The 25,802-nt window shown below is 38.8% G+C and overlaps 1 protein-coding gene across 2 annotated transcripts; it reads right to left on the reverse strand.

Moving 5' to 3' along the window:
- Positions 1-4,679: 4,679 nt before the first annotated feature.
- On the reverse strand, positions 4,680-15,469 carry LOC131427895 (tetratricopeptide repeat protein 14 homolog). 2 transcript variants are annotated; one of them, XM_058591464.1, is made up of 12 exons: positions 15,269-15,469; positions 14,870-14,945; positions 14,366-14,706; positions 14,204-14,280; positions 13,976-14,098; positions 13,685-13,899; positions 13,159-13,371; positions 12,689-13,092; positions 7,369-7,632; positions 6,546-6,748; positions 6,222-6,478; positions 4,680-6,112 (listed from the first exon to the last, which is right to left on the reverse strand). In XM_058591464.1, the coding sequence occupies exons 3-12, from the start codon at positions 14,667-14,669 to the stop codon at positions 4,843-4,845; spliced, it is 3,330 nt and encodes a 1,109-aa protein (XP_058447447.1). In that variant the 5' UTR covers positions 14,670-14,706; positions 14,870-14,945; positions 15,269-15,469; the 3' UTR covers positions 4,680-4,842. The 2 variants fall into 2 exon arrangements, with proteins under 2 accessions (XP_058447447.1, XP_058447448.1); XM_058591465.1 differs by lacking the exon at positions 14,870-14,945.
- Between the last annotated feature and the right edge of the window lie 10,333 nt (positions 15,470-25,802).

Here is a 25,802-nt window from a genome sequence, read left to right on the forward strand (position 1 = left end):
TTTATGGACAAAAGTTCATCGCTTACACTGATCACAAGCCATTGATAGGAATATTCGGCAAAGAAGGCAAAAATTCAATATTTGTAACAAGACTTCAAAGGTATATTCTCGAATTATCAATTTATGACTTCGAAATCCAGTACAGGCCTTCTGCGAAAATGGGTAATGCGGATTTCTGTTCGCGATTCCCATTAGATCAGTCGGTTCCCGTAGAATTAGATCAAAATTTTATAAGAAGCATAAATTTTAGCAACGATTTCCCAATTGACTTTGTTATTATTGCCAAAGAGTCAAATGACGACATTTTCTTAAAACAGATTATGACTTTTATGCGTGATGGTTGGCCGAAAAAGTTGGACAAACGCTTTTTAGACGTTTATGCCAATCAGAATGATTTGGAGATAATTGACGGATGCGTATTGTATCAAAATAGGGTGGTGATTCCACATAAAATGAAAAGCGGGATACTTAAACTTTTGCATGCCAATCACGCGGGAATGGTTAAAATGAAACAGTTGGCAAGAAAACAAGTGTACTGGTTTGGGATAAACAAAGATATTGAAAATTATGTTACAACATGCGAAGTTTGTAGTAGCATGGTAGTAGTGCCAAAAACAAAGGTTTTGTCTCATTGGACACCTACTACAAGACCTTTTAGTCGAATTCATATCGATTTTTTTCATTTTTCTCACCACACTTTTCTATTGATTGTTGATTCTTTCTCAAAGTGGTTGGAGGTAGATTGGATGAAAAAGGGCACGGATTGTGCTAAGGTAGTGAAGAAATTGGTAGCGTATTTCGCTAGATTTGGATTGCCAGATGTTCTGGTTTCTGACGGCGGTCCTCCATTCAATTCATACTCATTTACAAACTTTTTAGAGAGGCAAGGAGTTAAGGTGTTGAAAAGTCCACCATATAACCCTTCAAGCAACGGCCAAGCCGAAAGACTTGTAAGAACAACGAAAGATGTATTAAAAAAGTTTTTATTAGAGCCGGATTTGGCTAATGTTGATATGGAGAACCAGATTAATTTATTTTTAATGAACTATAGAAATAATATAGTGACTAGTAGCGGGCAATTCCCCTCTGAAAAAGTTTTTAGTTATAAACCAAAGACGATGCTTGATTTGTTAAATCCTAAATGTCATTCTAAAAATTATTTAAATTTGCCACAGTCCCCTGATGATGATAAAATAAATGATTTTCCTAAAATCAACAAGAGGTCAAATGACAGCTTGGATGATCTGACGGAAGGGGATACTGTTTGGTACAAAAATCATCATCATTATATACCTAATAGATGGGTAAAGGCAACTTTACTAAAACAATTCTCGTTAAATACATTCCAGATCTTGCTTGGAAACGTGGCCATAATGGCGCACCGAAAACAAATTAGACGCTATAAGGATCGAGACCCGGAGCCAAGGCCAAACATGATGATGGGTCCAAGTTCGGAAGCTGATAGATTCGGAATATTAGAGCGAGAGGAGTCATTATATGGAGCTGGAAGCGGCTCAGAAGAAAACCTGTTCCGGGGATTCTCGGAGCATGATCTGGCGAAGGTCGGACGGAAAAGAAAAGCTTCAACGGCGAACTTGCCGGGAGGCTGTCTTCGACGCTCAAAGCGTCTTCGGAAGCAAACAGAGAATCCAGATTTTTATTATGATCGTTAATTGAGTCAAAATCATTTCGGATAGAGTCCGTTCAGAACTTTAAGTAATTGAATTTCAAAATTTTATATTTGTTTAAACTTGATTAGTTACATTTAGGATATATTAATCCTTTCAAAACTGAATTTATTAAAAAAAATTGTTATTTTTCTATTGCTTTCTGTAAATAAGTTCAAATACACTTTGTAAATATTATTATTAAGAAAACTCTTTAAAAAAGGGAAGAATTGATATGTATTCACCTGTACATTTATAAAACATGGTCGATATGTTTAGCATACGACAATACTACCTACGGCTCTATTAAAATGTGCTCTAGGAAAGAGAATAAAGCACTTCCTTCTTGAAAATCATCGAGTGTAGTTGGTTATAGTTGATCATCCGAATCCTGAAAATTAAAAAAGAAAATTAAATTAATAGACATAAAAGTTTGCTACACCGTCAAAACCCATCAACCACAGGAGGGTAACAGATTTCCAATTTGGTCTGGAAACTTTTCGATTATTAGTTCGAAAATATGATTGATTTGACAAGATGGACGTCGAGCAGAACAGTATCCGCCCATCTGCATGTATTAAAACGAGCAATCATGTTACCTAATGGGTGCTGATATTCCGAAATGTGACTTCCCATGTGGATATGACGTTGTTCATCCCATTCGCCATTTTCCGTTTTGTTATTATGAAATTATATGCTAATATTCCTTGTTTTATTTTGCTTTTGTTGTCTTTTAATATTGCACCAATGCAATTTATGCGTCGCCCTCGTAATCACGTTGATCCTTGCTCTTCAGATGGAGAGGTTCATTATTCCTGTTTCGATACTGTCACAGCACTCTGTCAAATATACAAGGTGAGATGAAAAAACTGCAACCAACTTCAGACTGCTGTCATTTCTAAACCGCTCGTCCCACAGCTGTCAGATTTATTCTAGTGACAGCTCATTATATTATTTACAAGCGCACAAAAGCATTTTGGTGGGAATTTTTCAGAAAAAAAGTTATTTGTGATGGAATTCAAGCGTGATAGTGTGATTGCTTTGCATTTGGCTGGAAAACCACAAGTGGCTATCGTTAGAGCCCTCCAGCATTTAAAAGTGAATAAATCTTTTGTGTCTCGTACCATCGCTCGTTACCGTGATACTGGTAGCGTAGCCCGACGTCAAGGAAGTGGACGAAAAAAAACAGCAACATCGGCAGAAATGGTTCGAAAAGTGAAGAAGCGAATTGAACGAAATCCGCGTCGCAGTGGCCGAAAAATGGCTCGTGAGCTGAACATATCGCAATATGCCATTCGGCAAATATTGAAAAATGAGCTTGGACTAAAGCCATTGAAGTTCCAAAAAGTGCAAGATCTTACTGATGCGCAAAAAAAAGTTAGACTCGAAAAAGCTAAAGAGTTGCTTCGCTTGGCCGAAAGTGGTGAACTGCCGAATTTGGTTTTCTCCGATAAGAAACCATTCGTTATCCAGCAGTTTGTAAACAAACAAAATGATCGTGTTTACTTGCCAGAGAGGTCAGCTGAAAATTTGCAACTTCGGTTGGCCACCAGAACTCAAAAGCCGGCCATGGTGATGGTGTGGGCCGCCATAACAGCCGATGGTCGCTCGCCGCTCGTATTCATCGACCGTGGGGTCAAAATAAATGCGCAAATCTATCGCGAAAATATTTTGGAGGGAGTTCTGAAGCCCTGGGCACGCAAACATTTCGGCCGCAGACCTTGGACATTCCAACAGGACTCAGCACCATCGCACTCAGCACGCGCCACCCAAGAATGGTTAAGAAATGAGGTTCCTCGCTTCATTTCCACCGCACAATGGCCACCAAAATCTCCGGATGCCAATCCGTTGGACTATTGTGCCTGGGGTATTTTGGAAAGCAAGGTTGGCACTAAAAAATACCAAAGTGTCGATCATCTCAAGCAAGCGCTTCGCCGAGAATGGGACAAAATACCGCAGAGCCACTTTCGGGCAGCGTGTGATGGTTTCATTGGCCGTTTGAAGGCCATAGTTCGTGCCAAAGGTGGCCAATTCGAACAAATCTAAACCGATTCTCAAATTTGATGTTATTTCCGACATTTTTTGCTTTCATTCAATAAAATTTAAAAAAAAAAATGAAAAAATTATGGCGTTTTACTTTGTTGCAGTTTTTTCATCTCACCTGTATATGTTCCGTCTGGACTATGTCCAGTGTATGTCCGCATATTACTATTCGCATTCGTTCTGTTTGCAACTCTAAAATTAAATTCCTACTTTCCATGATAAATATTGATCAATTCCTAAGGGTGTCATGTGGAAAAGGTAACAGGATAATAAATAATTTAAACAAAATAAGTTGGTAATACGATATTACGTATTGCACGCCTCTCACGTTGAGTATATTAGCAAGAGTTATTGTCAACCCACTATCCAAACACCCGTAGTAAAGTGCCACTGGTCACTTCTGCACTCCGCCCCGCAGCTAGCTAATACTCCGCCTCTCATCATTCTGATAACAAACAGAAGTCACCAATCATCTTTTGACATCGGATATGCATTTTTTAATTGGAAAACAACGCCCTCGAGGACAAAATTTTTAGGAGTAACAAAAATTCGTATGTTCATATGAAATGATACGACACGTCATGTTTCATGACAAATATCATGTTCCTTTTTTGAAAATGATCACAAATTCTTTTGACACTGTTAAAAGTGGACGACATACGTCGCATGACAGTCGTCGGAAAAGATAATTGTAAGTGACGTATCTAAAAAGAAGTGACAGCCTTCCAACAATCAAATCAGTTTAATCTCTTCATGAAGGTTTTGATTTTGCTCATATTTACCTGTGCCAACTATACGAGATCAAGGAGTGCGAACCCTCGGCTAAGAAAATGCAATTATTTGAACGTACGACAACTACGAGATCCTTTCGAACAAAACTTCGCAAATTATAACTCCTTATAGTCATTAGAAAGAATTGTCACAACACAACAATGGATGTTTCGGGAAAAATAACATCATTATCCTTAATTGGATATTTTAGTACTTTTTATTGTTGCTATATTAAGGAAACGATATAAGATGCATTATATCAATATTATACATAATATTTCAAAACAATGCTGTGAATCATTCATTCCAAATATTGAAAATACTAAAAACTACAAAAGTTATGAGTCAGTTTCATTTTTCCTTATGTCCCTTTACGGTCCGAATCATCTCCTGAAAGATCTGCTCCCGGCGGAGGTGGATCTTTTTCATTATCCGACCACCGTTCATCGGCTTGCTGTACTGAAGTTTCTGCACTAGTCTTTGTTTCTTTCTTTTCCTTTACCTTTAAAGAATCTCGTTCCTTGGGTACCGAAGAGTCGCGGTCACTGGATCCCTTATCATTGCTGTTGGAACGTGAACGGTCCTGGTTCCTGTCTCTACGTTGACGATCATTCGGACTGGTTTCGAAACGGTCCGGCGATTTACTGTCACTGCGAGTGTAGGAGCGCTGAAATCTATGGTGTCCTCCGCCACCACCACCTCCCCCACCGCGAAACCGTGGTCGAAATGGTCGATCACGATACCCACCACGATGGTAGTTTTCACGGAAATTTTGGAAACCACCCCGGCGATTCATGAATCCACCTCTATTATTATTATGATGATAGCCAAACCGGTTTCCGAAAGGCCTATCGTAAAAATTACCACCTCGACCACGGTAACCACGGTTATGAAAACGACGACGCTCAAAACTACGCGAACGAGATCGACTTCTTGAATAAGACCGTGATCGAGAACGACTGAACGAACGTGATCTTGAACGGCTGAAGCGACGCCGAAAACTTCCGGAACGGGACCGACGTTTCATGCTTTGCGATCGCGATCGACTTGAACTGCCGCCATATCGATTTCCACGTGATCTGCTTCGTGAGCGTTGTGGCGGCCCAGTAGGCTCCGGTGGTTTGGCGTCATCCGCATTTGCCAATCTGAAATTACCAAATTTATCGAGAACAACCGGTCCAGATTTCACTGGAGCCATCTGTGAAATAGATTTTGATTTATCCGGACTGATCTGCCTGCGTCTTATCCTAAGGTTTGCTTTTTGTTGCAACTGTTGCTGATGTTGTTGCATCTGAAATACTCCAAGTGCACCGCTCTCTTCGTCCGATTCATTTGAAAACGCGTATTGTTTCGGAACGGTAGGCCGTGCTGAAGACGGCTGTTCCTTGGCGGATCTTTCATCTTTGTTGAACATCATGCGCCACTTGCCGTCTTTGTCGGGGCGCTCGTTTGCTTTCATCGATGCCGTTTTATCCGCTTTAAGCGATTCTTTTTTAGCATTTTTACTGAGCAAAGACGACATAACGCCTGCTATACCACTGGGGCCTGCCGCACTGGAGACATCCTTTTTCGAATAGTATTCAGACAGTTTTGAGCCAAGCTCATCCAGGACGGGAAAATTTTCAAATATTCTGAAAATATAGCAATGAGAAAACAATAAATTAGTACAAATTTACTTTTGATTGGAAATATTTCTGAAACTAGCACAGAATAGGTGTGAATTGCAAGTGGACTACTCACTTGAGGGCTTCCTTGAGTTTTTCGTTGTTCAATACGTCGTCATCTTTATCCTTTTTCTTCAGACGTTTCTTGTCCTCAGATTTGCGCTTCTTTTTGCTGTCCTTTTTCAGCTTTTTGTCATCCTTCTTCTTTTTCTTTTTTGTCTTATCCTCCTGAGCTTTACGTTCTTTTTGATACTTTGCAGCTTCCGCTACAAAACGCCGTACCTTCTCTTCGTAGTTATCCTCGTCACGAGGAATATCAAGAAACTTGCGAACCTGTGAAATGGGCAACCGGTCAAATTAAAATTCTCAACAACAACAAAACTAACGTAACAAACAATACCTTCTGTTCATACTCGTCCGCTCCGGCGGACGAATGCCCAGCCGTAGCAGGATGATTGGTCAGTAAAAATAATCCATCGGTGGCACGACTATCGTTTCCCATTCCTGCCGACATACGTTTGCTGAGCGGGGAAAGTGATTTTGGTTTCTTAACACTTTTGCTCCGCTTGTTGCGCTTTTTTGCTCGCGACGATCTCGACGAATCTGTAAATTAAAAAAAGTTCGCCTTAATGAGAATACCGTTCTATAGTCAACCATTTTTAAAAACGAAGCAAATTTCTCGATCGGAAATTACGAAAAATTAAGTGAAAATGATTTTCAATATGCTTGCATTCGCAGCTGTAACCACCTTCGATTGCGCTGATTGCCTCTAATTATCCGTATCAATTCCGGCATATTATTTTCGTTTGTATTATGTTTTTTGCTAATCAATACTCCGTTCTGCTGTTAGCTCTGTGACCGACTGGTCGTTTATCCTTCGCATGCGCAATCTTGCGACGGCTTTCATATAAAAACAAGTATCCTCATTTCAATCATTTCTAGTGACAACAAAATATAATCATCCTTCATTTGAAAGCAATTTTTCAAACCTAAAACATACGGACAGTGATGTAGAAAGAAAACAACTCTTAACATTTTATCATCAAAGGAAATGGCAACGAGGATATATGAGAAAAAAAAGTTGCGTTTGTCCAAATGTTTTCCTTTGATATACTATTGATCGTCTCAAAGAAATCTTCCACGACTCGACTCTAGACTTAGCTGAAAAGTGCATTTGTGTTTCACGGTAAAAAAAAAAGGTACGCAAGATAGTCGATACATACCCGAAGTAGACGAAGAGTTGCTGCTGCTGCTTTCCGAGCCGCTGCTCGATTCACTTGAATCTGAATCTGAGCTCGAATCGCTAGAGGTGCTTTGTTTCTTGTGGCGCTTTTTCTTCTCCTGCTTTTTGGAGCTCTTCTTCTCCTTCCGGGACTCGGGTCCATCACCTTTCGATCCACTGACACCGGAAGTGTCGGGTTCCTGCTTGTTGCTGTTGTTCGCTTGCTTGCTACGATCATGCGACGGCGGCTTGGGGATGTGAAGAACTGCGAACGAACGGAACCGATTGACGATTATTTTACCAAGCATTAGCAGCGATTACATCTCGTACGGGGATATGAATTTGCCCGTGACGCCGTTCATGAATATATGGTTACTATGCTGGAAGAAGCTTTCTGTGATAATTAAAATTGTACGCCAATGTTCTTTGTTCTGCCATCAGAACTGATACGATTTCAGATAAGCATTTTTGACACACATTTCTCGGGATCTGTACAAGATTATTGTATACACTGAAGTCTTTCTTCTGCGGATATTATGTACCGCACCGAAAAATAACCGCGTTATTTCGGAAATCCGCGTAAAAAAACCGCAAAACTATTTCGACAAAAATTTGTTTGAAGAAAATCGACTTTTTGACATAGCAAAATATTTAAATTTCCGAAATTATTTTTTTCTTTACCGAATGTCCCTAAAATGCACGAAACGTCGAGATCTGGTGTAATCTCGAAAAATAAGTTTTCCGAGTGTCAGAGTTTTCTTAGGTTCTAAAACATTTCCCCGAAAACCATTCTCCAGAACATAAAAAACCGAAGCTTTTTCACCAGAAATTTATTGCCCAGAAAGTACTAATCCCCAGAAATACAAACTCTAGAAAGTAATAAAAAATCCCAGAATGTACCAAAGTCCAGAAAACCATACACTCGAAGGCATTAGTCGCTAAAATAGTATTATTAGTATAATATTGTTTGGCATGATGGTTATTTGGCATAACAGATCAACATGCTGCTTAATAGAATTTGTTCTAATTGACTGCGACTTTGAAAGGTCTAATGCGGCTACGCCTCATCGTTTTTAATGACCTGCCTGAGGGATAGCCCCTAGCTTTGGGTAATCCGGGCAAACGCGCTGTTGTTTCTGTATTATTTTCCATTATGGGAAAACAGTTTCTAGGTATTTGCTTCTTCTGGGAGATGGTATTCTGGGGAATGGTACATTCTGTTGTATGTCTTTCTACTAATTGATACCTTCGTGACTATGGTTTTCTGGAGAATGGTACATTCTGGGGAAAATACTTCGTTGCTTTCTTTTCTGGGAAATGGTTTTCGAGAGATTGACACTAATCGACTTTGAGGTTAGGTTTGTTTGTCATCTGTTATGGCACCATGCCCCATAGTAATAAGGATTTTTACCGTCACTGCTAACCTCAATCGGAGGAACACATTTTGACAGTTCAGCGGTACTGTTTGTAATCAGACTTTTTTTGTTTGTCTGTTAATAAACGGATGAGACCGTTCACGGTCCATATCGCCTAAATTGAGTTCAAACACATTTGTTAACGTGTCCCGGGTTGGCGGTTCAATGCATAGGGCGCTGGTCTTACAAACCAGTTGTCGTATGTTCGAGCCTCGAAGTCTGCGAAGTCTGTTGAAACAGAAGGTCAAATTCCACTACAGGAATGTAATACCAAGGCTTTGCTAACGATTCGATGGTTCATTTCAAAGATTCATTAAGTAAAAGTGGCTAGTTGTGAAGTGTAGAGATGATTGTTTGAGATATGTTCCTCGATTTTGTTTAGGCTTGTTTGTAAACAGTACCGCTGAACTGTCAAGAATAAATTTTTGTTCATTTGTGACGTCACGATGAAAAATCGAATTAGGTTTTAGGTTTTGCACGAACATGACATAACCTCACAAAAATGAACAAAATGAATTAATTTTGACAGCTATCAGTGGTTTGTTTACAGTGGATAAGTTCATCGTTTGATTTCGAATTTGGCACGCTGCCTTACATGAAACGAAGGATCATCAAATTTAGCGATATGGATGCAGTTGAAAGCAAGCAAAATTACAAACTATCCGCATACGCACACGGATTGTCCCTCGCTGACAGAGCGAACGGAAACCTGCACTCAGTCTGAGGGCTTCAATCCACTTCTCTCTCCTTTTTTCATTTAACCTATTCATAAACAAATTTCTGCTTGGTAGTGGAAACGCAAACAGAGCAATTTTTTTAGTCCCTTTTACCGAGGAACACGATTTCAACAAACACTTTTTGGTCATTTCCGAGCTTTGAATCTTCATCTGAAAATCAAAACAAACCACTGATAGCTGTCAAAAGGTGAACTTGATTCATCGGCAGTTCATTGGTAGTTCATTCGAGTGGTCATCGTGCAAAACCTATTAGGTTTTTTACCGTCACTGCTAACCTCTATCGGATGAACACATTTTGACAGTTCAGCAGTACTGTTTGTAAACAGAAATTTCTTGTGTTTGTTTATTGACAAATTGGATCAGACCATTTACGGTCCGTATCACCTAAATAAAGTTTTAAAACATTTGTTCACGATTGAATACGGTTCGTTTTTGATAATTATTAAATAAAAGTGACTAGTTGCAAAGTGTAAAGATGATTGTTTTAGATGTGCTCTTCGATTTTTGTTTAAACTTGTTTGTAAACAGTACCGCTGAACTGTCAAAGATGAATACTTGTTCATTTGTGTCGTCACGATAAAAAACCTAATTTGCACGAACAAGACATAACCTCACTTGTTTACAGTTTAAAAGTTCATCAGAGGTTCATCGTTTGAATTGAAAAATTGCAAGTCGCCTCACACTAAACCGATTAATACAAATATCGCTTCTTGATGCTGGAAACGTATGTGTTTCCAGCATATGCATGAATCTGTTGAGTGTGAGGCGACTTGCAATTTTTACATTCGAACGATGAACTTCTGATGAACTTTTAAACTGTAAACAAGTACACGTCGACTGTCAAAATAAGTTCATTCTGTTCATTTTGTGAGGTTATGGCATGTTCGTGCAAAACCTAATATGACTTACCCCATGATGAACCGAATGAAAGTTCAGACTAATATGTTACTAATAAATGAATTTTCCATGTTAAATTTAGAACAGTAATGGCGCAAGATCTTACGACCAAATAAATAAGTTCACGCCTTTTTTTGAGAACGACCAATAAGCCATCCATCAACATTCACTTTGAAGAGTAATTTCGAATGACTCGGCACTCGCTGAGAGTAAGTCATAGTAGTAAACGGCAGAGAGAAGTTTCCTCTTTCGTCTGGTGTTAAATTTAATACTCTCTCTCTCTCTCTCTCTCTCTCTCTCTCTCTCTCTCGCTTGCAATTTCTTTCGAAAGTGGAAGTTGACAGGTGGCTTATTGGCCGTTCTAAAAAAAAAACGCGTGAGTTGTATAAAAAAGAACAGATTGGAATTATATCGTGGATAGTCAATGAACAAAATCATATATTTTTATTGTTGATAAATGTTCAATTTTTATGAAAACAAGAGGGTTGACACACTGACAACCTTACCCCATCTTATCCTACTGGCTTTCCCTAAGAGAGACGATGATTCAGAAGGAGTAAGTCATAAGATGAAAAAGCATCGCTCTGATTGCACAGTGAACAAGCTAGTACAAACTTTAAAAAAACTGTGTAATCATACAAGTGAAAATTTGTGGAAAATCGCCATAACGTACGATTTTGCACGCATGATTTACCATTGTACGCAAGCTTGAACGCACGAGCCCATAAGCGATTGTTGAGCTGCCCAAAGCGCCTCTATAAGCGAGTTGCTACTTGATGATCGTCATCGTGCAAAACCTAATTAGGTTTTTTACCGTCACTGCTAACCTTTATCAAATAATCGTTAAATTTCTTACATACACTTTTACGCAAATTTTCAGTCATCCAGTTTTCTTAAGTCAACTCTGACACTTGGAAAATTTTCGATTTTCGTCAAAAAAATTTTTGTTGACCAGCACCGATTCGGTTTTTGTTACAAATTTTTTTGTTGTTACACCAGATCTCGATGTTTAATTCATTTCTAGGACATTTGGCATAAAAAAATGTTCGATTTCAGAAATAACAAAATTATTGTTTCAGACATTTTTTTTCAAAAGAAAAATGTATGAGATTACACCCGACCTGAACGTTTCATGTATTTCCAAAGCCATCGGAAAAATTCCTTAGTTTTGTGCGGTTTTTTACGTGGATTCCAGAAGTTATACGATTTTATTCGCAATTTAAGAAATTTTGCTATAAAAACTCGTGATAAAAGACCTCTGTGTATTTAGGCTATTGATATATTTTTATCAGTCACAAGACAATACAAATTAAGGCAAACAAAATGTATGTTTTGGGTTCATGTGTTCCATATTCTTATGACATTCGAGCAATTGCACATTAACAATGAAGTATTATGACAACTGATCGAACTGTATAAAATATAAAACATCAATTATTCAAATTTGGTTTGCCTTGTTCCACGAGTTCCAAAATATATTATAATGTATTATACTATATTATGTTGTATTGTGATACACTGAACTATATATTGTATTATGTTATATTTTATAATATTATGCTCAGTTATATCAACAACGGGGAGGAGTTGGGAGTGCATCGGAGTATCTCACAAGTAAACAACTGGATGAAGGATTGGATTGCCAGCCCAAGTTACGTGAGGGAAGCTTTATGCTTCCCCCAGAAGGTCTGAAATGAGAAAGTCGCACCTTTTCAACATACAAACCATCATGCGGGTTCAAGCTGGTATATCAAAACTAAATACAAAGCAACAAATTTTGAAGAGTGGACAAACGAGTGTATTACAGGTTTGGTTGCAAGAGGCAACATTTGCCTTGATTAGGAACGATATTCTGGCCGCACACACAATAAAACGATGCGGAAAAGCAACATTATGTACAGAAGAAGGCACATAATAGTCTAAAATCGCGTTATTGTAAATTAAATGCACAGAAAAATCATTCGTTAATTTAGTTTTCAGCCTATGAGCAATCGTACTTCTCTCATCATCCTACGAAGTTCCATTTTGCGTGAGCCTTTACAGTCCCAAAAATAAATAAAATAAAATTGAATAGGGCTGAAAAGTCACCACTTGTGGCTGAACACCCAATTTAAATCTTAATAATTTAATTTTAACTCATATTCCAATAAATAGTTATTTAAAAAAAAAATATAAAAAAAAATAAAATAAAATAAAATAGCCCCACCCTGAATACTGATAAGTTTGTTCACCTGATGCTACGTCGTAAGAAGGTTGACGAAATAAACTTTACCTGGCAGTTCCAGCTCATTGGGAGCAACAATTTGCTTGGAAAACGTTTTCGTTTTAAGAAACTCCAGCGAATTCTGCGCTTCCTCGTGCGTAGGTATAATATTTAAACAGTCTTGGTATGCTTTCTTGGCGTCATCAAAACGACTGTCCTCCTCGTAGCTTCTACCCAGTGCAACCAACGTTTCTCCCATGTACTTCCGCGCATTAGCATGGGACGAATTAATCTTCAGTGCCATCTCAAAATCATCCACGGCTTTCTTAAAAGAACCACTGTTGGCATACAATGCGCCACGTGCCACCAAACCTTCAACATTTCGCGCATCAATACTTAGCGCTTTATTTAAACACTGGAACGCCTCTGAATGGCGTCCTTCCTTGAAGTGCTCGATGCCCTCCGCAACGGATCTGCAAATGTAAACAAAAATTATATAGTTTAAAACCTGGACAAAAAAATTCAGTACTGTTGCTTACCTAAACGCCCATTTACTGGCCTGGGTGTTGCGAAGTTCACCAGAATATTCACCTTGGGGAAATTTCCCCTTCAATCCTGACATATTTGTGTAAAATTCAGTTGCACTTAGGCCAAACTCTTGCATCAAAGTTTCCACTCCTCGAGGATCATTGAAAGACGGCGATTTCCTTAAATAGTACTCGTAAGGTTTTCCGTCCTTTGCTGCTGCAAAACTATACACCGTACAGAGAAAATGGACAATATTAAGAATCAATAGGCATTCTTTCATGGGGCATTTAATTCATTGCTATTTTTTCTAGTAAGGACGTTGAATGCTCGTGTCGGCCAATTTAGTCTAATAAATCCAAGCGAACGGTCACACTAAAAGAATAGTTATGCGGTCTCTTAGTTTGACCTGTCATCGGCCATTTCCCATAGTGCCAAACGTATGCACTTTCTATTCGCGAATGATTACAACGTACTAGAATTGAGGAATCGGATTTTATTTGGAGCAATTTCATCTGAACACATCGGAACTTAACTTACTTGTATGACAACGGTAAATCCTCTGCCGAGATAATTCCGTAACTGATCGAAATTGGCGAACGACTGAGAATACTACGCTGCATTGTGCATATTAGTTTCCTAGCGTCCGGTTGCGCATCGGCTACTTCACAACAAATCAAATCATTGGCGGTGAAATTCCTCGGGGTACCGTTGCGATCGGTTATTGGTATCAAGTAATTGTTTGCCACATACGCCTAGAATATGCATCCAAGTACAGTCAGCTTCGTTTCTTTAGTCATGTTATTAATAATATTCATTTTGTGATCAGACCTTTATCGAGCTGCTGTTGACGAAACAACACGTATTTCCGACTGAATAAAGTACTTTGAAAATGACTCCTTGCGGCGATCTATTGAGCACGACTCCATACACGACATCGCCCGGTCTTGTCGTCTTAAATAATAATCAAAAACATGTACATCGTTTGTAAATATTAAAATAATTGAAACATTTATCTGGCGAGTTGACAGATTTGTTTTTTCAATTATAATTAAATACCTCTAAAAAATGAGTAATTTTGTTGTTAACATCCGTATCCATAAATGTATCGAGCGGCGGAATGACAAATTTTTCATCTAAAAAGCAAAACCGTAAGCATTTATCGAGAAATTATTTCAGTTCAATTCACCGATACACGGCGAATAAAACGAAAACACTTACTCTGCTGAAACTCTCCACCTCGTTTTCGTTCTAAACGATCTTTTGCTGTGACTGTTACAAGTGCACTATCATACAGGAATTCTGCCTTCTTTGAAAGAAATTGATGCAATTTGAATCGTTTTGCGCGGTCCTGAAAGGTGAGTGTCTTCTGGCGGGACTGATACACCGTATAATCCGGATTGATAATCCCAAGGCATGACAATTCGGCATCGCCCCGTTCGCCTTCCCAGATTTTTTGCAATGGTAACCCATGGAATCCGATGGCTTTCTCCACCAGACTGGCATCCAGCTGGGATATTGACATTGAGCTTTCACGATAGTATCTGCTTTCTGTTCCTTATCTACAGGAGACAAAAAGGAAGAGACACAGTTTTCGTGACCACGATTATTGCAGATTGATTTTAACTCGAATCCATAAGTATGTTGTTCGTGTACAATCGTTTTGCCCGGTTGACAGTTGAAAAAATTAAACACAAACGCCAGTCAAGTTTGGTTCATACTTACTAAATTGCTCATTTCCTCTTCACTTACAACAAACAATTTGTTTGGTTTTGTTGTCACAAGCACTTTCGTTATCGAACTAAACAGAGAAACAAACGACACAGAAAGCCTAGGTTACAGAGCATACTCTATCGATTTATGGAAAATCGTTTCCATTTCCGGAATATGAAGAAAAATGTATTTTATCGTCCGGTAATGTTCTGAAGCATTTTTTTCTAAATAGTATCCATTTTATGAACTCTCAATAGAAACAAAACGAATAAATATTTGAAATTATATTTTGCGACTAAAATTCAAAGGGAAGAAAATGTTAGCTAAAGATGGCCGACCGCAATCACATTTTTCTTTCAAGTCTATCCAATGCCAAACGGCAGATAAATCCAAGAAAAAATAATAATTTACCTGTTCGTATGTCACTATTAGAGCCGGTTCTCTGCAACCGGCAATTCTAATAAAAAATCTAACGACTTTTTGCTAGTAATCCTGAAAATTCGCACTACAATTAACAATTATTCTGAAGTTAAAATTCCGGCTTCCAATTTCTGATGCGTCAGCCATCCACACACACCTCCACTTCAACGGAACTGAAAACTTGGAATGAATGAAATTAAAATAGAAAACGAATGAATATGGTTGCTTTGCGATACGCAGAGTTGCCAGATCTATCGATTTATATTTTGCGACTTACAAAATTTCAACAAGACATCAGCAACAAAAAAAATCTAATTTTTCGACAATGAATCTCGAATAAACCGACGAAAAATAAGTGCTTCCCTAATTTGGTTATCGCAGTTAGGTTTTACACGATGACGAAACGAATAGCGGCCCTTACACGATCATTAAAAGTGTCATTACTAAAAAGTAATTACACTTTTAATGATCGTGTAAGGTCTGCGAGTTCAGTAATAAAGCGAGTAATGATGGAATTCCGGATTTTCCATCATTACCAGCATTATTTCTTCTTCTTATTTTTTTTTGTGGAAGTGCTGAATATCTTTAGAACTATACGCGAAAAAATGACAAAGTGTAGATTTAAATTGTTAATATTTCATTAACCTTAACGATTCAATGGCAAATCAAATTTATTTTCAGCTAAACGAAAATAAAAATATTGCTATTGCTGTAGTATAGTCACAGACTAACAGACAGGACACTCAAATTAGATTCTTCAATCATTTTAACGGTCATTTCGAATATTCCTTTATTTGGGACAGTACTCACATGTGTCATGATGGCGCCACGTTACCCTATCAAAAACATCCTGTCTGTCATCTAGACTGTGTTTATTTTTTTCATTTACCAACAGAGTTGCCATTCATACAGAATTACCTGTAATGTATTGATTTGTATACGTCCATGCGAATTTCATGCAGGATACAAATTTAATACATATTGCCAAAACTATATACATAATTGTGCCTACTTCTCATCCTCCAACGCAATACAAAGACGAACCCGTTTTGTTACAATACTTACTTACTTCTGGTCTGTCGCCACTTAATTTCGGGTGAAAACTACCAACACAATAAAAAATAGTCTAGATGAACAACGTTGAGTCAAATAAATGGTTACCTTCCAACATCGCGAAAAAGTTAAATATATTATCAACGTAATCCAATAATTTATTGTGACGATTCATTTTCCATATTATAATGAAATCAGGCATCCCTGCAAGCAGCTGATCGGTGTTGACAAACGAGGGGAAACCAACTAGTAAAAAAACTTGTACATAACACAAGGGGTGTACAGATAGTAAATAGTTCGCGCAGTACAATATAGGTGGAACTAGTGCATCACGAAAAATTATTTTTATAAGAATTTACTCATACTGTCATGTCTGTTAGTCTGTGGTATAGTTACAAATACTCATCATTAATAATGAACATGTAATGCTAAAAAGTAATGATGTACAGTAATGCAGTAATGACGAGCGTTTGAGCAGAAGTGTCATTACTTAGTAATGACACTTTTAATGATCGTGTAAGGGCCGCTAATGAGCTACCAATGATTCAAGTTCATCTTTGACAGCTGTCGTGTATTTGTTTTGTTTTGCGACTGCAAATAAAAAATTGAAAAATGACCAAAGAGTGCCGGTTGAAAACGTGTTCCACAGTGGAAAAAACTAAAAAGATTGCCCTGTATGCGTTTCCAGCATCAAGGAGCGATATTTGTTTAGTGTGAGACGACTTGAAAATTTTAAATTCAAACGATGAATCTTTGATCAACTTTTGAATTGTAAACTGTAAAAAAAATTCATTCTGTTCATATTGTGAAATTATGTCATGTTCTTGTAAAACCTAATCAACAAGAATTCAAATTAGAATGAACAAAAAAACAAACCACTGAAATCTGACCAAATTAGTTCATTTTGTTCATTTTTGTGAAGATAAGTTATGTTCGTCCGAATAAAAAATGTTGTAGGAAACCAATACGATTTGTTGTTACAAAACCTTCCACAATTTTGGTTTGATCATTGAAAAATATTCTAATGTAGTGTTCTACACTATTCATTGTTAAGTATCGTAACAATTCAAATCATAAAATTTTCTCATACATGTTTTCTCGGAAAACAATTAAATCTACAGTTTGCATATTGTTTGAAAAACCACGTGTATAATAAATTCAATTGTGAATAGATCTAGTTGTGAATCAATTGTTTATGCTATAAAATCAATAATTTATTTTTAACGAGCGAGCAAAACCTATACTTGCGATCGAATAATTTTTAGTGTAGAGTGTTTGCGAAAAAAAATCTGGTTGCACTGTTAGAAGGCGTCAGGGCGTCACTCAGAGACAGCGATGCCAACCCTACGGATTTATCCGTAGATCCACGGATTTTTGTCTTTTCTACGGATCTACGGATGGACCTTTAAAAATCTACGGATTTTTATTTAAAAAAAGCATTTTTTCCAAGATATGTACGGAAAATGCTTGAATATTGTCGCATCATTTATCCAGCTTTTTTTTGTATGTCCAATTATAAAAACTATCAAACATCTACCGGCACTGAGTACTCATTTTAAGGAAGCCTGTCTTTATCGCTTTATTTATTTGAAAAGGAACAGTGAAAACTGGTGTTTCATATGCAGAAAATTAGAATCTGGTCTGTTATAAGCGGGCCATATACGCTCAGTTTTCCGGACCTAAATTAGCATATAAAACATAAATCTGGAACATTGGCAACTCTGGCGTCACCACAAAATGAACGTTTTTTTAAATTCGTCTTCATTCGTCTTTCTATTCGGGGGCTAAACACAAATAATGTAACAGTAAACGATTAGATTTTTTATCGTGACGTCACAAATGAACAAGAATGCGTCCTTGACAGTTCAGCGGTACTGTTTACAAACAAGCTTAAACAAAAATCGAAGAGCACATCTCGAACAATCATCTTCACACTTGGCAACTAGTGACTTTCATTTAATAAATCTCAAAAACAAACCGTATCCAATCGTGAGCAAATGTTTTAAAACTCTATTTAGGCGATATGGACCGTAAATGGTCTCATCCAATTTGTCAACAGACAAACAAAAAAATCTATGTTTACAAACAGTACTGCTGAACTGTCAAAATGTGTTTATTTGATTGAGGTTAGCAGTGACGTTAAAAAACCGATTGAAATTTCCGGCCACCTGTCACGACGCCATATTGATGAGATCAAAATCGGAACTTCAAAATCAGCTGATTGCAACGTAAACAAACAAACAGTAATACATTTGTTTTACGCGTTTACTTTGTTTAGTGCACCAAAATTAGTGAATTTTGGGTCGACTCTCCCACAATAACTTGTCGGTTTACCTAAGATACAGCAGACAGTGTTTTGTGACATCAAGTGTAGATAATTTTCACAATTTGAGAGTCGCGATGAGTATCAAAACATCGCAGTGTTTGGGGCTCGAAACACGAGGGGCTCAACGTAATCGGTATACTTTCAAATGGCTGGTGCTCACATACCGGTGTCAGATGGGTGGAAATTTCAGTAGCGGCCCTTACACGATCATTAAAAGTGTGATCACCAAATAGTAATGTCATTTTAAATGAACGTGTAAGGGTAAGTAATATTTAATTCTCCATAAAAATTTGGAATATCATTACTTTAGTTGTCATTAAAAATGACAATAATAATTCTAGTATTTTCACAGTCTTAAACACAGGAAAAAAAATTTGGAATTTGATAATGATATCGTATCGTATCGTATCAGTCACGAATATTGGAATTCCAATAAAAAGCTCTATTAAAATCATACGAAAGTTTTAGGAACATTGTTCGATATTTTTATGACAAACATAACTTCTCTCATATACTGTGGAATTCATAAGTTGTTAGTAGGGAAGCTGTAATAGTAGTAGATGAAATGTATATAGTAGAATCATAAATATTATAATAGAGGTATATTTTTCATATTAACCTTTTGAAATGATGATTTTGGTGGTTTTTGATGCATCATAAGATTTGTCGTATGATTTTCACTACTCATTTTGTCTGAGTGAAAGGAGTATTGACAACACTATCGATCAATCAAACTTCCCATCAGTTCTAAAATACTTTCCCTGCAGAGAAGAAACAGTTTAATATGTGCATTTAGCTCTTCTCTCGATGTTTCAATAGCGGCCCCTCAGCAGACAATCGCCCCGATTCTGAATTTCGTTCGAATCGGATTATTTCGATCGAATGAGAAATTTTTCATTCTGTATCTCGATCGAGTTCGAGTTTTCCATACAAACTCGATCGAATTACAGAATGCAAATTTTTACATTCGTTCGACAAAATTCGATTCGAACGAAATACAGAATAAGGGTAATAATATTCATTTGTGAATTTGACAATACTGGAAAAGTGCGATGGAAAACGACTATGTACATTCGAATGGTATTGACGTTTTGATGAAGGATTGACAATACTAAGTATTAACAATCAAATTGTCTCGTGTAAGGGCCGCTAATATTGAGTTGCAATATTAAAAATTCTCAACGTTTGTTTTTCTATAATTTCTACCAAGCTAGCAAGTGAATTGGATTGACGGTATTAACAATACTTTGGATTGACAATAATACAGTCTCGTGTAAGGGTCGCTATTGACAATACTGATTATTAAAAATAATATAGTTTCGCCAAACACTGCTCAGAATCATCAACACGTTCTTGTTTTTGGTCAGCAGTTAGCAAACGCGGCAACCACTTTGTACAGAGCTTTCTCATAGTCAAATCAACGACACGACCTGCCACTCGTCTATCGTAACTGTATCGCAAATTTTACTACCCCTTAGTAGCTATAATGTCAAAATCAACATAATCTCTTGAGAAGCTATTGAAACTGTGCAACGCAAGTTGGTGAATTATTGATGTTGAATAACAGTTACCATAACCTTGGTTACTGCATATTGAAGAGTTGAGGAAAGTAAATAAAATAAACTGGTTAAACGAAAAATTTCTTGTAGGACCAGCTCAATCAGGTTGTCGTATGGCCAAGATCTTTTGTATTGGATACTTTTGTAGCGTTGTCGGTACCACATAACGTTTCAATATTCGTCGATGCTTGTTAAATAATCTAACGTAATCAGACTTCAGATCAGATCTATTACGGCTGTTTCGATCGAATACGAAATTTTGCATTCTGAATCTCGATCGAGTTCGAGTCTTCCATACTAAAGCATTACTCGATCGAATTACAGAATACAATTTTTTGTATTCGATCGAAACATACCGACTCGATCGGAATACAGAATTGAGGTGAATATTTATGGTCTCCGTAACCTGTTGAAGTAATCGAATGTCAAGAATGTCGATACAATCTAACAATAAAATCTTATCTTCGCTTCGTGCAGACTGGCACGAAATTCAGGGTTTGTTGACAGTATATCAAGCAACGGTGATGTGTTTCGGAAACTCGAGTGGATATTCCTGAACACCGAACGATGAACATTAACTTTAACGTTGTAAAAATAATTTGATAGTATCTTACAAATTTATAATTCGTTCCGGTATATGATCAACTGTTGAACCTGGCTCTGGTGCAGGATAATGCTCTACTTCAAGATAAATAAAAATGTTGACCCAAGTAACCACGACGCATTTTAATTCTACATTAATTCAGCTTTCAAAATTCGCGTAAAATTTAATTAAATGCAGCGGAGTTGCACATGTTTTTACAATGCTATTATAAAGCGAAAAAGGGCGTTTATTAGACTCTTATAGGATTATTACTCTTATAGTTATTATTAAAGTTTCGTTGCTCCAAAATATAGCATTGAATGTCGATATATAGCACGGCGGAAGGTTGTTGTAAAATTATGCTCAGTTACATTTTGAATGCAAATTTAATGCACATTGCTTTAAAGTATGTAGGATTAGTGTAATTATACATTAACAATGTAAAAATAGAGTTGTAAATGTGCAGTGATATAATGCATATGGTTACATGGGGAGTGATTCAATTTGTTTCCTCGTACTTAACGGTTTGGTAACAACGTACCGCCATTGTTCGTGTGATCGACGCACTAGCACTTTTTATTGATTTATAGTGGTTTTTATTCGTTTCTATTTCCTGCGTTACTCGTAGTCTCGATAAGAATTGGACAGTTTTTTGTGTCGTGGTGAAGTGAAGATAATTTGTGGTGTTTTTCGGTCAGTTTCGTTGCCGCTCTTTTGCTATCGTATCGCGAAGTGACGCCTATCGAAGATATCGTTTTATCAAGATACTCAGTTTCACGCTCTCTCTTACCCGACCGAAGCGCCATCTGAATTTCACTGTTGGCATCCTGAGATTTGTTCACTATGGCTAATGCTTGTGATCGTTGTGCCAAAACTGTAAAATCGGAGGAAGATTTTGTTGAGTGTTCAGGTTTTTGCCATCATTTGGTACATATGAAATGCGCAAAACTCAACAAGCCGTTTCTGAAAGTTTTGGACGAAAATCCCAACCTGTTTTGGATATGCGATGAGTGTTGTAAACTGATCAAACTTGCTCGTTTCCGCGACTCGGTTTCTTCGTTTGGAAGCGCATTTGCATCTATCGCAGAGAGAACAGAATCGATTTTTGCTGAGCTGAAGGCCGAAATTAAAAAGTACGGGTGTGTAATGTCAGAGACATAACTGGATGTCGTGAATACGAATATGACACGCTTTATTTATGCTTCCGAATTCGAATTGGTAGTTCATCGATTGTTTGAATTGTGCAACTTTCCCCTCTTTCATTACTAGAAATTTAAACGATGCGCCTAGACTAAATTACAGATTAGTTACATTAAACATTCTGAAACGCACTTAAATACTATGAAATAAGCAGTATAGTTCTTTATAATAAAAAAATGGTGACGATTTGAGTTAGTTCAGCACGCAGACTCTGAATTCTAAACCCATATTCCAGAACTAAGCTCTAAAACATGAAGACGATTTTTCGCCATGACTACCAGAATGGGTTTTATAGAGTACAGTAAAGTAAATTTCCGCATAATTCTTTAGGAGTATTATTATGGTTCTAAAAAGAACCGAATATAAGAAGTATGGAATAAAGAACTGGATCCTGAGTTCAAGAACTAAATTTAGAACCAATAACAGACTCAGAATCCAGTTTCAATTCTAGAATTGCAATTTCGAAACTCAAATTAGTTCCGGAATACAGTTCCAGAATCCAGTTTCAGCACGCAGGCTCTGAATTCTAAACCTATATTGCGGAACTACAATCTGAAAATTGAACTTCTCGTTATGACTACCGAAAACCAAATGATGGCAGGTGCTCTCTCCGTCGCTGATGGTTTAACTCCCGCGATGGCAGTCTGCTCGCCTTGAAGCCCAGCAAGCGAATGAGAGTTGCTACCTGAGCGTTTGAGGTTTTAACCACGCAGAAGGCGCTCTCTCCCTCGCTGCTGGTTGATGGTTTAACTCTCGCGATGGCAGTCTGCTCGCCTTGAAGGCCAGCAAGCGAATGAAAGTTGCTACCTGAGCGTTTGAGGTTTTAACCACACAAAAGGCGCTCTCTCCGTCGCTGCTGGTTGATGGTTTAACTCTCGTGATGACAGTCTGCTCGCCTTGAAGGCCAGCAAGCGAATGAAAGTTGCTACCACGCAGAAGGCGCCCTCTCCCTCGCTGTTGGTTGAAGGTTTAACTTCCACGACGTCTGCTCCCATCGAACGCACGAAAAGAAATGATCGTTTTTCACCACGGTTCCCCTTTTATACGCATTCAGTTGAAGATATGTGCCTGGCTACCTCAAAATCGTCGTCCTTGCGCGAAAAACCCAAGCGAAAGTAAATAGTTTTCCGCATTATTTTGAAATTTTGAGAAAACTTAATTTTTGAGTTGTTGTATGGGTATGGGTTGTATAGAGGTACAGTAAAGTAAATTCCGCATAATTCTTTAGGAGTATTATTATGGTTTTAAGAACAACCGAATAGAAGTCTGGAATAGAGAACTGGACCCTGAGTTCAAGACCTAAATTTAGATCCAATAACACTCAGAATCCAGTTTCAGTCGCTGCTGGTTCTCGCCTTGGTGGCCAGCAAGCGAATGAGAGATGCGACCTGAGCGTTTGAGGTTTTTATTAACCACGCAGAAGGTGCATTCTCTCTCGCTGCTGGTGGAAAGTGTAACTCCCGCTGCTGCTGCTGGCTGGTCCTCTCGCCTCGATGGCCAGCAAGCGAATGAGAGATGCGACCTGAGCGTTTGAGGTTTTTAACCACGCAGAAGGTGCATTCTCCGTCGCAGCTGGTTAACTCTCGCTGCTGCTGCTGGCTGGTCCTCGCGCCTCGATGGCCAGCAAGCGAATGAGAGATGCGACCTGAGCGTTTGAGGTTTTTATTAACCACGCAGAAGGTGCATTCTCTCTCGCTGCTGGTGGAAAGTTTAACTCTCGCTGCTGCTGCTGGCTGGTCCTCTCGCCTCGATGGCCAGCAAGCGAATGAGAGATGCGACCTGAGCGTTTGAGGTTTTTATTAACCACGCAGAAGGTGCATTCTCTCTCGCTGCTGGTGGAAAGTTTAACTCCCGCTGCTGCTGCTGGCTGGTCCTCGCGCCTCGATGGCCAGCAAGCGAATGAGAGATGCGACCTGAGCGTTTGAGGTTTTTATTAACCACGCAGAAGGTGCATTCTCTCTCGCTGCTGGTGGAAAGTTTAACTCCCGCTGCTGCTGCTGGCTGGTCCTCTCGCCTCGATGGCCAGCAAGCGAATGAGAGATGCGACCTGAGCGTTTGAGGTTTTTATTAACCACGCAGAAGGTGCATTCTCTCTCGCTGCTGGTTGATGATTCCACTCCCACGACGTCTGCTTCCATCGAACGCACGAAAAGAAATGATCGATTTTCGACCACGGTTCCTCTTTTATACGCATTCAGTTGAAGATATGTGCCTGACTATCTCAAAATCGTCGTCCTTGCGCGAAAAACCCAAGCGAAAGTAAAAAGTTTTCCGCGTTGTTTTCAAATTTTAAGAAAACTTAATTTTTGAGTTGTTTGTGGTTATCGCACACTGTTCAAAATATTATCCTGAATTCCTGATCATATTTTTGATGAAATGGTGAAAGAATTATGTTGCTACCATTAATACAAGTCGAGATATTCGCGATTAAGTTCTGCCCATTCTTCCATATGGCTAATTTTGAAAAGGCACCCCATAGTAAAGTAAGTCGTATTCACGACAAAAGAATAGCCAGCAAATATCTCGTCTCTCGCGCAAAGTGCCTGTTTCGTCGCCGCTGCCGCCGAAGCCCGACGGATTTGGTCCCAATGCGAAGCGTCGTCGGGAAGATAGTTCTGAGCCAAGTAAAACCTTGGAAGGTTGCCGGAAACCATCGGATAACTGTAATATCGCCACAGTTCCAACGCCCTGCTCCCTCGTATGGATTTACTTGTCACGTTTCCACCCCAGCGTTAGTAAGGAGATGGTTTCGCAGCTAACAAAAGATGGTTTAGAGTGCAGCGAAGATGTCACGGTCATCCCGCTGGTGAAAAGAGATGTCGACGTAAATACTCTGAACTTTGTCTCCTTCAAAGTTGGGATACTGCCCAAATTTCGGGAAGCGGCTCTTAATCCCGACACCTGGCCACAAGGTGTTTTGTTTCGCGAGTTCGAAGACAACAAAAAGCAAAACATCTGGTATCCTCCAATCGATATTTCTCCACCGATTCCCGACGAAAATGGATGCAGCACCGTTATGAATGTAGACGAAGTAACACCCAGCCCGCTCCGTTTGATGAGAACACCGCCCCGGCAAACGTTATGAGAGTACAATGGAACCACACCGGGACGCACTGAAGTTGATATTTTGGAAGCTCTCGAACCCCCCGCCACAGTCGTGCCACAGCAGCCAGCGTTCTCCAGTCGTCCTGGTCCTGTGCGTGGGTGTGGTGAAAGAGTCTTCCAAATGTCTCATCTCGGCAAGTATTTGCATATTCCGTCCTTTCCAAGTGCTGATCTCTCTCGCACTTATAGATGTCCTCCTCTCGCTTTGAATCGGATACCGGGATGCACAGATGTTCGCACCATGGAAGCCCCTGATACGTTCCCCACAGTCGAGCTATTGCAGCCAGCGGTCATCAGTCGTCCCGGCCCTGTGAGTGGGAACGCGGAAGGGGTCTTCCAAACCATCTCAGACGGCAAGTACAATTCAGTCTCAAACGATTCAGGCGTTGATTCACTTCCCGTCGTTTGCAGTTATCCATCGCACGATCAATCTAGTCAACCGCTGCACTTGTACTACCAGAACGTTGGAGGCATGAACATGCACATCACCGACTATTTGCTGGCTTGTTCGGATGATTGCTTCGACATCATCGCTCTTTCGGAGACCTGGCTCAGTGATTGTACGCTCTCCGTTCAAGGTTTTGGATCCAACTACGAAGTCTTCCGTACCGATCGCAGCCCCTTAAATAACTCAAAAACTATTGGAGGCGGGGTGCTTATCGCAGTGCATCGTCGTTTGAAGGCGCAACTGATCGAAAC

The sequence above is a fragment of the Malaya genurostris genome, chromosome 2 (assembly GCF_030247185.1).
Source record: "Malaya genurostris strain Urasoe2022 chromosome 2, Malgen_1.1, whole genome shotgun sequence".
In the NCBI taxonomy this organism is placed as follows: domain Eukaryota; kingdom Metazoa; phylum Arthropoda; class Insecta; order Diptera; family Culicidae; genus Malaya; species Malaya genurostris.